The 18,811-nt window shown below is 39.0% G+C and overlaps 1 protein-coding gene across 1 annotated transcript in view; it reads right to left on the reverse strand.

The window, feature by feature from the left end:
* The window catches only part of LOC149802955 (poly(A)-specific ribonuclease PARN-like), a 145,669-nt gene that overhangs the window by 76,421 nt on the left and 50,437 nt on the right, over positions 1 to 18,811 (reverse strand). Inside the window, exons 12-14 of the mRNA XM_089952468.1 lie at positions 17,983 to 18,026; positions 10,334 to 10,376; positions 9,024 to 9,099 (exon numbers count right to left, since the gene is read on the reverse strand). Of these exons, the coding sequence (XP_089808594.1) occupies positions 9,024 to 9,099; positions 10,334 to 10,376; positions 17,983 to 18,026 (163 nt within the window). The remainder of the gene's footprint in view (positions 1 to 9,023; positions 9,100 to 10,333; positions 10,377 to 17,982; positions 18,027 to 18,811) is intronic.

Here is an 18,811-nt window from a genome sequence, read left to right on the forward strand (position 1 = left end):
GGTCGATTGAAATCAAAATTGTCTAAAAGATCTGATAGATCTTTGTTATACCCAATATCACATCTACCATGATGGCGGAATGTGTCTGATATCATGGAGCGGTAGCCTTTGATAGTAATTGGGGCCAACTGTTTCTCCTCGAAAAGCCAGAGAAAAAAAGTCGGCCAGTTGAGGGATTGAGACACTCAAAAGGACGATGTTACTGATATGGCACCAATTCCTGAGAACACGCCACATTCCCTCGTAAGCCTTCAGAGTGGAGGGCCTTCTTGCTCTTGAGATTCTCTCCACAATCGAAGGTTTAAATTGTTTGTCTCGCAAGGCTGTCTGGACAAGAGTCAAGCGTGAAGAAGAAGACGGTCCAGGCAGGGGTGGAACACCCGTGACTGCGGTTGCTTGAGAAGATTTGAGCTGGTTGGAATCTTCCTGGGTAGATCTATCGCTGGATCGAGTAGATCGGTGACCCAGGACTTGTTCCATCTGAGAGGGGGAATCAGAATCATCCAACAGTTCTGACCCCTTAACCTCTGGATTATTTTCGGTACCAAAACCGTGGGAGGGTAGGCGAATGCCCACAACCCCTCCCAGCTGATTGACAGAGCATCCATGGCCCAAGCCTCTGGGTCTGGAACCGGAGAGACGAAGGTGGGCAACCTGCAATTCCACCTTGTCGCAAAAAGATCGATCATCGGATGCCCCCAAAGTGTGCAAATCCAAAGAAAGACTGACTGATGGAGTGACCATTCCGTGTGTATGACTTGACCTTTCCTGGATAGAGTGTTGGCCAAGACAATGAGTCTGCCGGGAATGTGTCTGATTTGTACATTGATGTGGAGGTTGTCGCACCAACGTAGAAACTGCCAGATCAGAATGCACAGGTCTGGTGATTTGGTGCCCCCTTGTTTGAGGAGGTAAGTCACCACCACAGAGTTGTCTGACATAAAGAGGACAGTTTTTCCTTAGAGTTGATCCTTCCAGAAATGAAAGGCATTGATGACAGCCCTCATTTCTCAAAGGTTGATGTGGAGAGGCCTCTCCCCTGGCTCCCATGTGCCGCTGACTGTAGCGAAGTCCGGCAACAGGTGGGCACCCCAACCGTAGGTACTGGCATAGGTACATACCCTTATCTCCGTTTGGAGCATCTCCAGAGGAAACCCCGTGGACAGCCAACCGGGGTTGTGCCACTGACGCAGGAATGATCGTATCTCAGGCATGATCATTATTGTTTGATTGAGGGGACTTGAAAAGGGGCGCCATTGTGCCAGTAACACCATCTGTAAGGGACGCATAAAAAGACGGTCAAGCGGGATCAAGTCCGCCACTGCACTGAATAATCCGAGGAGTTGCAAGAATTCTCTCACTGAAATCCACGTCCTGTTGGAAACTGACTTGACGAGTTCGACGATCCGGATTATGCGAGCGCAAGGAAATCGTACCAGATTTAGATCGGTGAGAAACTCTAAACCCAGATGGACAAAACGCTGGGATGGATGCAGATCGGATTTTTTCCAGTTCACGAGAAAGCCTAAATGATCTAAAAGTGTTAAAAGATCGTTTCTGCCTTTGAGCAGAATAGAACTTACCATATGTTTCTGGAGGATGTTGTCCAAGTACACTGCTGTCCCTGTAGATGAAGTCGAGCGGAACAGGGTGACGACGCAATCCATAACCTTGGTAAAAGCCCAAGGGCTGATATTGAGGCCAAAGGGTAGGACCTGGAACTGATAAACCGTGTCGCGGTAAGTGAATTGGAGAAATTTCCGTGACGTGGGGTGGATAGGGACGTGAAAATATGCGTCGGTCATATCTAGACTGATGGCATACTGGTCCCGCCGGATGGAAAGACCGATTGATCTCGCCATTTCCATCTTGAATTTCGGTGGTAAAATGTATTGGTTGAGGCAACTCAGGTCAATGATCGGCCTCAACTTGCTGTTTGCCTTCTGGATAAGAAACAGCCTGGAATAAAACCCCGGCGATTGCGTTTTTTTCACAATCTCCACCGCCCGTTTTTCTATGAGCGACCGTATCTCCTGTTGTAGAAAGGTATCCTTCTCCCGATCGGACGGTACGTCCGTGAAGAGGGGAGAGGAGGACAGGGGAGGGGGTTGGATAAATGAAATCCGAAGCCCCTCCGAAATGACCTGGATCACCCAATCGTTCTGAGGAAAGAAGGTGGTCCAGTGGTCCTGAAATTGCAGGAGGCAGCCGCCCACAGGTAGGCTGTCTGCGGGTGGTGGGGATGGTATGTCAACTTTTAGAGTTAGGAGACTTGAAGACGGAGAAACTTTGTTTCTTACCGCGGGTGGTGGGGATGGTATGTCAACTTTTAGAGTTAGGAGACTTGAAGACGGAGAAACTTTGTTTCTTACCGCCTCTGTATGGTTGCCTCCTAGCTTGATTAGACTGTTGTCTCCTGGTAGTGGGTTGGGATCTATACTGCACATTTGATTGTAAGGATCCTTTGTCCCTGGTCGTCCAATCAACCCTCTGCTGTGGCAGGGGCTGATTTTTTCTAAATGCCTGCGAGGGTTGGGTGGCGAGTTGGAGGGGCAGTTCCTGAGCTGCCTGCTTCCGAACTTCTTCAATTTTTCCTCCAAAGAGTAAAGGCGACCCAAACGGAGTCATCCGTAAAGCCAGAGGATGATGGGGCTTGAGCGATGTGGACCGCAGACATGCGTCACGTCGTATCAGGTCTAAGTTGGCAGAAGCCGTCAATGCATTATCCATGGAATGGTGAGCTGCCCTGTTAATAACTCTAGCAATCCGTGCCGTCACTTCCCAAGCGTGGTCATTGTCAGATTTTTCTGCGAGTCGGAAAATGGCTAATGAAGCCAAGTCTAACATTGAAGATGTAGCGACTACGTTCCGGACTAGCTTTGACATGGCATGGAACACATTTTTGTCCACTTTGTAAAACAGTGGAGCGGACATGTGAAATACTGCCATATTTTTGTCCACGGCCGGAAGATCCGTACTGAAGGCGTCTGAATGAGTTTTGTACCAGCGACACGAGAACGTCGCTGGTACTTGGCTTCTGAAAAGAATGCCTTAGCATTCCCCGGATCACCTATTCATCCTGATAGACGATGACTGATCTCCTTAAGTTTTGCCGACTGGGGAAGGAGCCGGAAGGACGGCGTCTCTTCCTCCCCGTCAAGATCTACAGATGCCTTAACTTTGTAGTCTTGAGTGGCGGTAGGAGGTGGAGGGCATTCTGAAGCTGCCAACACTCTATAAATTTCTTCCACTGCCGCCTTGAAGCCAAACTCAGTCCGTTCCATGGTTGGATCTATGTACGGCTGATTTGCAGGAGTTTCGTCACCCTCACTCTGTGCCAAGTCGTGTTCTGGAATAGTTTGCATTTCTGGATAGAGCATACCAGGTGGCATAGATGATGTGATTCCGTCATCCTTGACACTGTCACTAACTCTCCCTTGTGGATAAGCCGTGAACATATGGACGGCCGGCCCTGCCGGCTGGTTTGTCTGGCTTGTGGTCGGCCTGAATGTTGGCGACAGTCCTGCTATCACTGGTACCGGCTGCTCCAGTGGCCTGGCTGGACGGACAGATTTCTCACTAAAATCTCCGCCATAGTATTGGTATGTTGCCAGTGGTACAGCTTGACGGACGGATTTATCACTAAGATCCCCATAAATCATATTTGGTCCGACCGTTTTAGCAATAGGGTCCCCATGCTGGGACAGCTGGACAGCCAGTGATGTAGAGGTTGTATAATGAAATGGATCTGATGGATCCGGTAAAAACCCCATACGTCCTGACTTACAGGCCCGAAGGCCTTGCTCGGACATGAGGGGGGACTTACACCCACTGGGCAGCCTAAAATTGGGGGCACATTCCCCCAAAGAGTCAGAAAAAGCTGTGGAAGCGAGCAAGGGAAATAAGGGTAATATCTGTCCTGATGTCAATAGCTGTGTCGTCGTTTCCTGGACCAAACGACGCATCTGTTCAAAGGTGGACTGTTGTACCCTGTCAACATTATTTTCCTCCATTGCCGCTGATGTTACTGTGGCTGACGGTTGCAAACGATGAACTTTAGGTGGAGGGGGGACCCCAACGTCCCCCACAAGACTTGCAATGGAGGCTGTCTTCGGAAGTATACTGAGGACATCAATGCTATCTTTCTTCGACTTATTCTGTCTATCCCTCCCTTTTACTGCCTTCTGGACTACATCAGCCCACATTTGCTCTGTCCAAGTATTACACACGCTGCATGGTACAGATGATGTACACTTGGTACATACAATACAAGAGTCATGGTTGTCTTCTTTTGCTTTGAACTTTTTGCATTTCATGCATTTGGTTGACATTTCTACTGAAACAACACAAGAAAAGAAAACAAAGCACAAATTAGCAATTCAGCATGTTATTAATTTGCTAATACCACAACCGTTACTAACGAAGTAAGCGAAATTAGTGTCGCGTTAACTCCTAATTAACAACACGAGTTCAGCGATAGTGTGTGTAACATGGTCATCAGTAGATGAAATCTGTAAGGGTGACAAAGACACTCAATTTTGAAAAAATTTTTAAAATAATGTATACAACCTGTAGAAGAATGATTGTCCAACGCAATAAATCCAAATTTAACTTTGGATGGTCCAATTTAACGCTAAGATGGCTTGGATTGTTTGGAGGTATAATGTACGTGTTATCAGTACAAGCGAAGCTTAAAAACTAGTGACACCTGGCGGTGGCAAGGGGAGGTAAGGGGCAAGAGTTATTGCCCTTTGGTCTATATGAGATAGACAGAAAAGACGAATTTTCGTCTTTTAGTAGGGCTGGATTCGAGAGGTAGCAGGCTTATATCCCTAACGTTAATGTGATCGGGGAAAGCATTTGAAGGAGAAACTGCTAAATTAGTCTGTTTTGTGTATGCTAAATACAGATCAACTCTGCCAGTATGAAGGATGTGTGTGGGGCTAGTAACTTAGGTCCCAGGTGGCCAAAAGGGCTAAGGCGCTTGCCTTTACAGATCACTGACATCTCAACTCTGTCCTCGTGGGTTTGAGTCTTGGGCTCAGCCTAGATGGGTATGTGAGAAAGCTTGTCAGTAGCTTCACTGTGCTGGTGGTTCTTCCTTCACCAGATTTACTTGCTACCATGTATAGCCTATCATGTGATGAAGAATTGTGTTGGACCCACAATAACAGACAAAACCACTAGCTAAGGACTAGACACGGGCAAGATCATACAACCAGAGTTAGAGAAGATGTGGCACCTGTGGGCATGATGAGAACTGATTGAGAGATAGAGAGAGATTGATGGCAAGAGAGCTCAGTCTTTATCAGTCCTTTTGTACATAATAATGTCTTCATGTTACTGTGTGGAAATCAGTCATCTTCTTCTGGTCATAGTAACTTTGATGTTTGACCCTAAAATCAATCAGATTCCTCCTTACCCCAAGTACAAGCCATCCTATATGTTTTGTAACTGTAGATGGTGGTTGGTTGGTTTATTGTGGATTTTACAGCACACCAGCACTGTATGGCTATATAAGTGACACTATAGCTGTTACATAAAATGAGTCAAAATGGTTTATTACCAACAAGTGACAAAAGTATAAAAACACAATCATGATATGGTGAGGATAATGTATGAAGGTCAATGGGGAATATAAATGGTACGGATAAGGGTAACAAGATAATAAAAGATAAATTAAGGTGATTAAACAGTACACATGTTGGTTAAAAATACTCAAAGGAAATAGACTGCACTTAAGCTATATTTTATAATAAATGCTAACTTCCTAGAATTAATTTAATATACAAACCACATTTACTGTATCAAAAGGTTCCTTCATGAGCTGAACATTGAAGCAACACTGCCGTATAGGTTGGAGATTGAAACAATCTATCAGAAAATGTTTCACGGTGAAGGGTTCATTGCAAGAAATGCACTCAAGTGGGAATCCAACCTTTAATATTTAGGAGTGGGTTATATATATATGAACAATTTTAATTCATGCAAAGACTACCTCTTCCACACGAAAAGTTCTGCGGAAATAGTGGACAACATGAGTTACTGTGTGGAAATGAAATTATAACATATGGACTGGCAGAGAGACATCATAATATGCTCTGCTTTAAAATGTAGGCCTCTATGGCCTATATTTACCCAGAGAAACTGAGCTAAATACAAAATCTTAATGATGATGCCTATGCTGACAAAAATGCAGACACAAAGTGATCCATTGTCCATCTATGCTTTATACAAGACAAAAATTCTTATCCAAAAAACAATAGTAATGTATAAATAGGTTGTGAAGAATACTTGTATTTTTAGCATTAAACACAATAAAAGGGCACCAATGCCACATTATGTTCATTGATGGTAACATTGTTATTATAAATATAATCCACTGACATAATGACTAGTGTGGTCTGGTAGGGTTTGGTGGGTAAGAGTGCTGTAATAACTGAGCATCCTCTGGTGTTAAGACTAAGGCATGAATTTTGGTGGAGATAAGAACTTAAACATGTCTCACAATAATCATTTCATCATGGAATATAGGTCACAGTGAACTACTTTGTAGTAAATGTACCGCACTCATTGAAATGCAGTCCATTATCAAAGTTCCTTAGCTTCAATGAAACTGAAGACATGAACGTCAACAAATCCAACCATGCGTGACCAGATAGATGAAAAAAGTCAAATAAATAGAGAAATAACTGCCAAAATGTAATATCTTAAAACAAAATGATTCTAATGTATTCAGTAATGTAATAGCCTAATCAAGGGATACAATGACAATGATAGAACATACAGTGTTGTTATTGTTTACCTACCTGTCATACTTTTGGTAGCTTTTGTCTCTGTCAGTCATGCACTGTGGTAGGGTAACTATCTTGTATGCAGATAGATATGACTTTAATAATAATGCAGTTGCAGACACAATTCTCCATGCAAATGTGTGTGCACAAACAGAAAGCCTGACAACACTGATCATGTTTTCAGCTTAATATAAGGATGAAAACAAATGGGTTACCTTTTATGGTAAGGACAACAATTTATGACCATGGAGCACTGTTTTTACAAAAGAACATGTTGCTGATAACATATTCTAATATATTATCTTTGTGATGAAGCAGAGAAAAACATATTCACCTTTGCCAGGGCAGTAAATGTAAAATTAAATTTCAGTATTAGCTCAAATTGCACTGCTCCAGTGGTTTAAGTGGTTAGAGCATCTGCCTCAGATGCAGGGGTTGCAGGTTCAAACCCAGGCAGAGTCATACTAAAGACTTATAAAAATGTACCTGCTGCTGCCTCGTTTGGTACTCTGCATTAAGAGGTCAGTGTAAGGAACTGTCAGCCTAGTTTCAGGATAATTGACTTGGTGGGACATGAAGCTACATGTCTGAGGCATAATGCCCCAGTATTAGGCATCACTATAAACGCCCACACTGCAGACAGTAGTGATATGACAGAAAAATTGTTAAGGCTGCACCAAGGATCCAAACCACACACACACACATTAGCTCTAATCTTCGACAATCCTCCTTTAAATACGAAAATCTTTATTCATGGCATTCTTTTTGACATTCATGGCACTACCATATTTGCCGGCCTATAAGACGATACTTTCTGACCTTAAAATCTTAGCTTCGTCTCAAACTCCAAATCGACTTATATATGGATTACGTCATCCAAATTGCTTTATCATATTTTTTGTGTGGAAAATAATTCTTTAAGAGTACAAAATATAATGTGTAAAAAATATTTCATTTTGGGGAAGAGATTGTGTATGAGCAAATATAGGATCCCACAATGTGTATTTTAAACAATTACATGACTGTCAGTATTAAAAATTAACATAGATCAGACGTAATTGAGCTAAAGCAGCATACACCAGTAATGTACATTGTTTGTAATATACGTTGTTTAAATTTTATTACATATGTGTGTTAAAATTTACAAGTTAGAAGATGAATAACCATGACAAAGACATTATATCACAATTTTCTTGTTGCACATAACAATCAAATAATCCGTATCATATAAGGTGTGACATATCAAATAAAATTAATGAATATTTTAATGCTGTGTGTGCATATTTTCGATGAAATCACTTGTATTGTGGATTCAATGTATATGATGAGGTTCACAGGTGAGAACATGGTGTTGATACTCTATTCATGCTATACATTAGATAGTTATATATAAACAGGATTCACGTATATGTACCAATTTATGGTTCTCTAAATAAAATAAACTATTATATTATGTCTTCTCTGTTTTCACTACAGGTGTATTTCTCATTTAATATGCATCAATTCAAGACAGTAACTGTGCCGACGAAGCACGTATTTTACCGCCCGCATTTATTACCCACCCCCACCCCAATTTTCTTTTGTTGGGGGTGGGGTACATTTTCTTCAGCTGACTTGGATGTATATAACACGGTTCGGTATATAACGCGGTCCAATTTTATGGCTCCCAACTACCGTGTTATAGCACGGTCACACTGTATTTTCATAGTTTACATTTACTGTTTCATTTATTAATGTTTTCTCACTTTGACAAAAGCTTCAGCAACAAGAGGGCAATAAGATTAAAAAAAGAACACAAAAAGATCCACGAAGAGCTTAACTTTCTCTCTCTCTCTCTCTCATATATTGGACCATAGTTTATTTTGATCATGAGGTGCAAAAATAAAAATGTGATGGAATACATATGCATCCTTCTCTCTGTATCTCTCTTCCCCCACCCCACCCCGAAAATGCATTATAATATTGATGATGCATTTTCCCTACTGCTGGTAATCTCCAATAGCATACAGTGATACTTTTAATATTTATCAAACCGGAAACTATTATAATTTCATTCCACACAGCATTGTAAGCTTTATCTTACCTGTAACATACATCTTTGAATAACAGAAGGGAGGGCACCCATCTGTTTTAATCAAGCTGGAGGTGGAGTATATTTTTCCAGTAGTGAACCAACTAATCATGGATAACACACAGAAAAGGCATATAGTGTTAATACACAGTACCTACCAACATCTGGTTTACAGAATGGTTCCTGTTCCACTGTCTTCTTCAACTCTAACAATCCTGACATCACAATTCTTTCCTGGAAAAAAGTTACATAATTATCATTATAATTCAATCTTGACTGCTGATGTAACATGATCTAACACTAGTGATCAAATTATCAGGATAATGTTATTCTATCAAATTTCAGAAAATTTAAATAATCCCTATAAATATCTTAAAAATAAAAGTTGCTTAATATTTCAACCTTTTTTATAAATCATATAAGGTGTGACATATCAAATAAATATAAGAATGCCCCACCCGTGCTTTAAAAAAAATATGACCTAAGGGCAAAACCTAACTGGATATAATAAGAAGTGTAATAAGCAATCTTTTAATAAATAAAAAGCTTGAACAGCATGTGCTATGTGGATGTTGGAGTATGACATCACAAAAACAAACATGTCAAACCAACAAAAAATCTGATCATGCATGAAAGAAAACAGATGATTACTACATTGACTGAGAAACTTTACCTTTATTCAAATTAAAAAAGTGCAGGCAAACATATGGAATCATTTTTGTACAGATGCAGAAATATGTTAGGGAATGCCCCCCAACCCCATTCTTTAATAGAAATGAACCAAAAAATGTTTTTCCCCAAGTAGTACCAGTAATTAACCTGACTTCAGAATGTTTTCAACACTAAGGGGTAATCATCAGGTCTTTTGACAATGTTTCACAACATTTCAGTTTACTGATCAAAAACTTGTTTTCACCTGTCCTGCTCCCCCAAACATACAACAGAATAAAACAGATTTATATTAAATGTAATTAAAGATACTATTCAAACATTTTTTGATGAGTAAAAGAATTCCAAAATAAAAAAATGTTATGCAGGCATCTGACATTAAATTCATAAAACTTCTTCAAAAATTCCAAATTTTGTTGTTGTTGTTGTTATTCTAGGGTTTAACGCCATTTTTCAGCACAAGATAGGCTATACATGGTGGGCCAGTATAACTGGTGGAGGAAGAACCCTGGAAAACCCAGGGAAGAACCACCAGCCCACGAGAAGCTACTGGCAGGCTTTCCCATGTACCCACGCTAGCCGAGCCTTGGACTCGAACCCACAGACAGAGGTGAGATGGCAGTGATCCGGAACGGTGATTGCTTTAGCCACATCAAATGGGTACAATTATTCAAGATACCCAATTGTATACACTTAGGACATGACTGTGTAAACAAAAGTGCACAGAGATCATTTATAATAAAAGTCTTTGCAAAAATGCAAATGATGAAAGATTAACTGAAAGATTAAAAAAATGTACCTTGAATGGTTGTGTATTAGCCATCAGTTTTGTGTCCAATAATCTGAAACAAAGAAACTAATGTACAAGGCAATAAAACATTCCCAATTTTGAAAATCCTACATACTTTAATAATAAACAACAATTCTGAAATGTTCATGATCTGATACATCTATATGCAATCCTAATACCTTTATTGTTATTATTAAAGCTGCCAATGGGTACCCGGGTACTCTCCCATTGTTAATAGCCTGGGATATAAAATGGGTAGCTGGATACCCATAGAAAAAACAACAACATGATTTCAAAGTTCAGATCAAAGACATTAGGAGTATGTAAAAAACAGAAAAACAATTACAGTTCAAGGCTTGTATTGTTTGACCATTGGCTGCAGCACATTTATCGATCCTTAGACCATCATCTAATTTATTTTCTATTTATACTAACTGTACATGAAAAAATTCCAAGAAAATGGATGGGTTTCTTGAATATCAAACTATGTGTCATAGATTTAAAGTATTTTGATAAACATACACAGCAGACAAGTCTAAGCTGAAAAAATAAAATGGTGCCAGACACAAATAGAAATGGGCTTTGTCAAAGTGACTCATGGATGTTATATGAGTGAAAAATTTTAGAGACGGATTTTAGGACAAGTATTTTAACTAAATCCATTTAAGCAGCAAAAATAAATGCAGGTTTTGCATAAAGTTTTTTGTAATTAATGCATGTAATATATAGATTACTCTTGTTGTATGCTCAAATAAGGCTTTTTTGCCATTTATATTAGTAATAATTATGCTTATATCTCTCTAGGGGATTGGCATTTATGAGCCTACAACTAAGCAGTTCAGGTTCACATTTAATACAACATATCCCTTTGATCAGGTGACTAGGTGAATGATCGTTAGGCTTGACAGGTACCCGGCAGAAGTTTCCTTAAATTTTGAGTGTGTGTGATTTTGATTTTTAATGTAGCTTTAACAATTTTTCAGCCATATTGCTACAATGTTTGCAGTGTGGCAGTTTAAAGTGATGCCTAGCACTGGGGCATATGTCACAGACACGTAGCATGATGTCCCACCCAGTCACATTATCCTGACACCAGGCTGACCAATCCTAACACTAACCTGATAATGCTGAATGCTAAGTGAGGCAGCTGTTAGTACCATTTTTGTAAGTCTTTGGTATGGCTCGGCTGAAGATCGAACACACGACCTCCCACATCTGAGATGGATGCTCTAACCATTAGGCCACCGGAGCGGTCTCCTTAAATTTTGACAGCTTTAGTTATCACATGACTAATGGAAACTATCACTGATAATAAACAATGGATCTGAAGATGATGACTCAGAAAATGTGATTCTGAAAAATCCGATTTCAAATATAGATCTTGTAATTCTAAAAAAATCAGACTGCATTAATTATCTAAATATGATGAAATATCAAAATAAGTGTTGCCTACAATCAATATCAGAGCTTTTATCTGGCTTACAGAATCCTTCATAGTCTTCATCCAAGCTCTACAAATGCTTAACAAAGTCAACAACATTGTGTCTGGTTATGGGAGAATCTGATCCATATACTATTTTTAAATAGCAGACTATAACTTTATCTTATATATCAACTATATGATGTAACATCAAGGCAATTTTCCTCAATATGTATTGTTTTTAATATGAGTTATTCTATGAAGGTTGCGCTCCAAAATGCAGCTAAAACTGGCTGACATTTACTGTAGTCATCAAAATGTGGTTATGTGCAGATGATGCACAGTCATCTGAGCTTATGTGAGGTACTGAGCTAAATGCTCTATAGCCACAAAACAAAAGGGCTGTGAAAGCTTTTCTCCTGAACTTTTCAAATCCCTATAATTTAAATGTGAAAGCAACTCAAAATGGCTGATGTTTACTGTAGTCATTATCAAAATGTGCTTCTATGCAGATGATGCAGAGGCGTACAACTTAGTTTATTGATACTGATTGTAGGCAACACTTATTTATGTGAAATAGAGTTAAACACATTACAAATGAGCTGTGAAGGCTTCTGAACTTGTCAAAACCCCTCTAGTTACATGATTTCCCATGGGTCTATACTACACATAAGGCCCACACACCACATCAAAACCTTACTATATCACAAGTGTGTCAGTGCATCATACCTTTAAATGAAAACATGTGAAGCTTAGGCTTAAAATAAGAAATAAGATACTAGCAACAACAAACATTTATTATCATTCCCCATAACTTATTTTAGGATATGATCAAATAAAACCTCACCATCCAAATTTTTTGGAGACATCTATCAATTAGGTAATATGTTTTTCAAAAGAGCAAGTCTGCTTGTTGTGAATTAAAAATTAATGTTTACAAATAGTTGAGGGAATAAAATAGTATCGTTGGGTGAAATTCTGTAGAACAGTGTTTTCAAAGAGAAAAGGATTTTTAAAAGAAGGATAATGCTAATACTAAAGAAACAGCAAACCCAGAACTAAACATTACCCATTTTTCAGTACATTTAATGATTATGTTTATTAAATCTTTTCTTTTTTTCAAACTTCTAATTTATTTCTTTAATTGCTTTTAACATTTTATATATTTCACAAAATATATAGCTGCCATGTTGTTGTTGTAGGGTTTAATGCCATTTTTCAGCACAAGATAGGCTATGCATGGCGGCCAGTATAAATGCTGGAGGAAGAACCCTGGAAAACCCACTGACCCACGAGAAGCTACTGGCAGGCTTTCCCAAGTACCCACGCTAGCCGAGCCTTGGACTTGAACCCACGCAGACAGAAGTGAGATGGCAGTGATCTGGAACGGTGAGTGCTTTAGACCACTCGGCCACTCAGGACCCCTTAATGGGGTGGGCAAACCATGCAAAATATACATTGTTTTCTATAAATATTGTACCCTGCATGAAGCTGAAAATAGTGGCAAGAAAACTTAACTTCAATGCTGGGATAAATTAACTATGGTGAAACAATACACCTATGCCATGTATCAATATGATTGACAATACATTGCCTACAATGATACATTATTGATACACATATGAACTTGATGGTTTTTCCATCTTTGTTAAGGTCTGTCAGTAGTACATCAATCCCTCGATAACTCGCGCCCTGATCACTCGTGAAACCGCTTATAACACGGGGTCAGGCATGGATCCCATTTTTCTTAAAACCAGAAAATAGCCCAAAAACCTCATCCCTATTTCTTGAACTTGAAAAAAATCATGATCAAAATTGGTAACTGAAACATTGATATATCGCTTGTTTCATGGTTAAAAATGGTAAATATGACCTGGAAACTTTAATTAACATTTTGAAATTATCAACTTTTAATAACAAGTCATTAATTGGTTACATTTTCTTTCCAAACTGACATTTTTAGTACACACCATAATTAAAGATATTCAAGAATATTTCGATCATTGAAAATGTCACTTGTGTAGGTAGTACATTAATATTCAAATGCCAATTAAATAATTTTTATTAAGTGAAATTTGTGTTTTAATCTTTTAATTTCACTTAAGCGTAATCATAAATGCAATGTGTATTTAAACGTAAAATGTGTCAATCTACTAAAACAGCTATGTCCACAAGCATTTCTCTGAGAACCTAATTAAGTGCCGACTGTGTTTTGGTAACTGACTTGTGGAAGTATTTCTTGTATTGTTGCAATAATTAACAGCTGGTCTCATTTGTATTAGGCCCTATCAAGCTAATTATGTCTTTTGAATCAAATAAAGGAGTAGAATATAAAAAAAAGTTAAAAGGCACACAAATCCTACATACTTAAAATCTAGCGGTCCCAGTTGTTTGTCAGGTGAACTCACTTCAGTTGATCAATTGAACACCGTTATAAATTTTATTGTGTATGTAACATAAACTACCTTAAATTAACCAACTCTTTCATAACTGTGATCAAAGATAGCAGCAACCAAGAGAAACGAATACTTCGTAAAATAATGAGCTTGGTTTCACAGATACGAACCATTGTGGGCAAGCAATTTTCTCAGAATTTCTGAACTGGCACTTACAGATATCCTCAAGGATGATAAGAAGTTTCACTATTACTTTCAATGAAATTATGACATCAATTCTGTAATAATTGAACAATACAAAAATTGAGTTTCAATGTAGGCAATTGTCTCATGAAATAAATGTCAGTAGTTTTTGAAAAAAGGAATCTTGTTTGGTGGTATATCAACAGATAGTCTAGTTTCCGGCTACTTAGACTCCCAACTTGCTAGTATACTACTTAATACCACTCTGAGAACCAGATTAATCAACAACACAAAAAGCAGTGATGTAATACACGTTTTTGCATACATGTGGTGGTTGTTGAAACCAGTTGGAACGCTCTTTTACGTGTTAGAAATTTTGAAAATAAATGTTATTTATACAGAATAACAAACAACTTCATTAGAAAAAGCACGTTTTTAACAATTATTATCGACGTGATTATAAAAGGAGGATTCAGTCATCAAACAGCCCAATTCCCTACCCCCACCCATGGATATCTTGATATATAAGTGGATTTTTTCTATTTTTGGAGGTCCCTTGATAACTCGTGCCCTCGCTTGTAGTGCGGTCTATGTTTGTGGACCCTGTTGTGTGCAAGTTATCAAGGGAGAGGTGTAGGTGGTACCCTTTCATATGTGTTGGCATACATATTTCCAGTGTGCAGACAGATATAGACTTAGCATCAATTTACATGCCATTCTCAACCATGACAAGATAGCAACAATACTTTCAAACATACTATCTGCTGGTTGTCAGTGAGTTCAACATTTTAGGTCACTTAGGGCAGGCTCCATTTGATCAGATGCAGGACTCACTTTAGCCACAACACTCTTTGTTTAGCACCGCATGAATGTTTTAAAAACATATTACCAATTTCATGTCTCACTTTAACTTGGAAGGCATTATGATGTTTTCTTCAAAACCAAAGAAATAATGTAATTCATAATACATCTGTAACACATTCGGAATGCATCCGTTACGCTGGCCATGCCATTGGGACAAGAAAATTAGCATGGTATTGGCAAGCGGGTGGCAGATGACCAACCATGGGACTTTGTGTTTATTTGTTGAAGGTGACAGGGTTCTCAAAAGTCTTTTCATTTTACTAACAAAAATGAGTGCCTGTGCCTGCAACAGCTGTTTTCAATAAATTCTCAACTGAAAGAATAAGAAGGCAAATGACTTTATTCATGATTGCTGAAGATTAAAATAACTTGCATATTGTAAGTATTATTTTGTGTCAATATGAGTATCAGTACAGCAAAAGTATTGATGCATTGATATATTAATTGTTACACTCCTAAAATGAACCTTAAAGAAGTAGGCCACTATGACTGCTTTTCCTGGGATATTTTAAATTACGGCGAAATTGACTATTGTTCATGGGCACCATTTTTTGTGGATTTCATAGTTGTTACAAACTGGATTTATATACCATGTAACTTCCTCTTTGACCATCTGAGTTGGAAAGGAAAAGTCTGGAAACCTTATAAGGGTGAAGGTGCACTCTGTCCTAATGATCATTAGCAAATTTCTAAAAATCTGTTAGAAAAGATAAGACATTATTATCATCCTGAAACAGTAATCTCTCTGGAGAGATAATAGGATCTCTTCCCAATTATAAGAAGTTAAATATAAACGAAAATGTAGCTTGTTTTCTTGGGGGTGGGGGGGAGGAGAGGAGGAGGAAAACTGCCGTGTCCCGATACACGTGAAACCTACACATGTCTATGGAAGGCAAATTCTTCAAGTAAATTATGATTCTCCAAGAATACTTTCCCATCAAATTAACATTAGGAACATAAGCTTTCTATCTCCAGAATCGAGCCCAACTAAATGACATAAATTAGTCTTTTTTGTCTATCTCATATTGACAGAGGGCAATAACCCATGCTCTTTCACTCCCCTTGCTGCCACTAGAATGAAATATTTGCATCTGAACAAGATGCTCACAAAGACTGCTCTGATTTCATAAGTAGAATCCTCACTGGATGACTCTGATCTTTTGTGACTTTGGAGTATGCAGAGCATATAGCCCACTTAAGTCTTGAAGATAGGGCTTGAGTGGTGATGTTCTGCTTTTCCTTAGGGAGAAAGTCATTTGTGGTTGGCAGGAATTGTCTCTGAGTGCCTCAAGTAGTACTTGTGGGCATGGATAAGATCTTGCATGGCTGCTACTCTTGATTTATCTATTAATGAGAGGGAACATACAATGACACTCAGACTGTCCACTGACTGTAACTGGTTCTCAGCTATAAGGCCAAGCTGTTTGAGAAGATATGGTATGGTAGGTCTATCACTAGATCAGGTAGATAACTGACCCAGGCCTTGTCCAATCAGAATCATCTTGCAGTTGTGACAACTTAATTTCTATATTATGTTTGGTACACAGACTGTTGGGGGATGGAGGCAACAGTCCACAACCCCTTCCAACCAACTGACATTGCATCCAAGGTCCAAGCTTCTTGGTCTGGAACTGGAAAGTTGTTGTTGTTGTTGTAGGGTTTAATGCCATTTTGCAGCACGAGATAGGCTATACATGGTAGCCAGTATAAATGTGGAGAAAGAACCTGGGAAAACCCCAGAAAGAACCACCGACACACGAGAAGCTACTGGCAAGCTTTCTGACGTACCCTCACTGGGTGAGCCTGAGACTCGAACCCACTCAGACAGAGGTGAGTTGGCAACGATCCGTAACGGTGAGTGCTTTAGAACACTCTGCTGCTTGGGGCCCCCGGAATTGGTAAGAAAGAGGTTGGAAATATGTGAGTCCACCTTGTTGCATAAAGGTTGATCATTGGACATAATCAAAGTGCAAAAATCTGATGAAAAACTGATGTATAACCAGACCATTCCAAGTGAATAATCTAAACCATTCTGTAGAGAACATCAGCCAGGACATTTGTGTCTGCCAGGACATTGGGAATGTATCTGATCTGTACCCTGATCTGAAGTTTGCAACACCATCAAAGAAACTACCAAACCAGCATGCACAGGTTGAGTAATCTGGTATCACTGTCTCATGATGTGAATCTACAGAGTTATCTGACATAAGCAGGAGGAACTTCCTGCAGAGTCAGACTCTCCAGAACTGAAACGAAATTATGACAACCTTTATTTCGGAGATTAATGTAAAGAGGCAGTTCCCCTGATCCCCAAATGCTGCTGACCATATTGAAGTCCGGTAACCAGTGGGCTCTCCAACTGTACATAATAGCTTCTGTACACATCATCACTGGTAATATCACCCCCCCCCCATTGCATACGTAGGATAAACTGCTGATCATGCTGAAAACTGACATGAATATAACTTAGTAATATTCTGTGGTTCCCCACTATATATGCCATCAGTATACTGAGGCTCTCACTTATAATGCCAGCCACTTTTGTGGATTCCATGAGTAGCATTATAATGATTAAACACCACACAATGAAACTTAGATAACTTGCATAAACATTCATCAGAACTAAAATCACTTGTTCAATTTTGGCATAAAGCCTTATTTTGCCAGTGACCTTAGAAACTCACAACAACAACAAAAAAAAAAACACCAAAATATTCTTGGCACTTTATGTTATCTAAGTACAATTGTGTATCTCCTGACAATAAAAACTGAAGGATGACTTTATTCTGATTTACCTGGGAAATATACAGCGTGCCATCAACTTGAATTCTTCATAGGACTGAAATAAGAAAACAAAAATATTAATATTAAATCAGGATACAAATAAAATAAAAAATACTATTGTTTCAAAGAAAATAAATTAAGCATTTTAGTTAATGTCACTGACTCATGCTACAGGTATGATGGCTTAAACCATGCCCTGGTTTCAGCCTAATGCCTTTCTGTTGGGACCTGTATTGAATTCCCCATTTCATGCAAAGTAACTGTTTTATATTTTTAGGGTGAACTTATTTCATGCAAAGTAACTGTTTTATATTTTTAGGGTGAACTTATTAAGAGTTTCTAATATACAACTGAGCATTTAGGGAGACTCGGGAACCATTGTTGGTTGCGTGACTTGGCCATTTTATGGCAATAAGTTTATATATGATTATAGGGTGGGGATCTCAACTGCTTCAAAGTTATAGCCCCAGAGACAGGACCCAGAAGGGTAATGATAGACTCGGAAACCTGTGGTGACTTTAAATTAATTTTTCTTGTAATGCTAAGTAACCATCTATATACATTTGAGGATAGGGTACTAAACAGTTGCAAAGTTATCACCATGGGGCAAGTACCTAGGGGGAAGTGAGACACACTTCAGCCAGTGCTGGCTGCATAAATTAGTTCCTTTGCATGCACACACCCCACCCCACACTGATGGTTCACATACAGAAATAAATTTGCAAATTCAACATATCAGCTATGTTCATCCTTTATTCTTTCAAGTGCTTTTGCATCATCATCATAGCTGCTATTCAGCTGATAACTTGTACTTTCAAAGTATTTCTGTAAATTAGCAAT

The sequence above is a fragment of the Sinohyriopsis cumingii genome, chromosome 3 (genome assembly GCF_028554795.1).
Source record: "Sinohyriopsis cumingii isolate HCF-2022 chromosome 3, ASM2855479v2, whole genome shotgun sequence".
NCBI lineage: Eukaryota > Metazoa > Mollusca > Bivalvia > Unionida > Unionidae > Sinohyriopsis > Sinohyriopsis cumingii.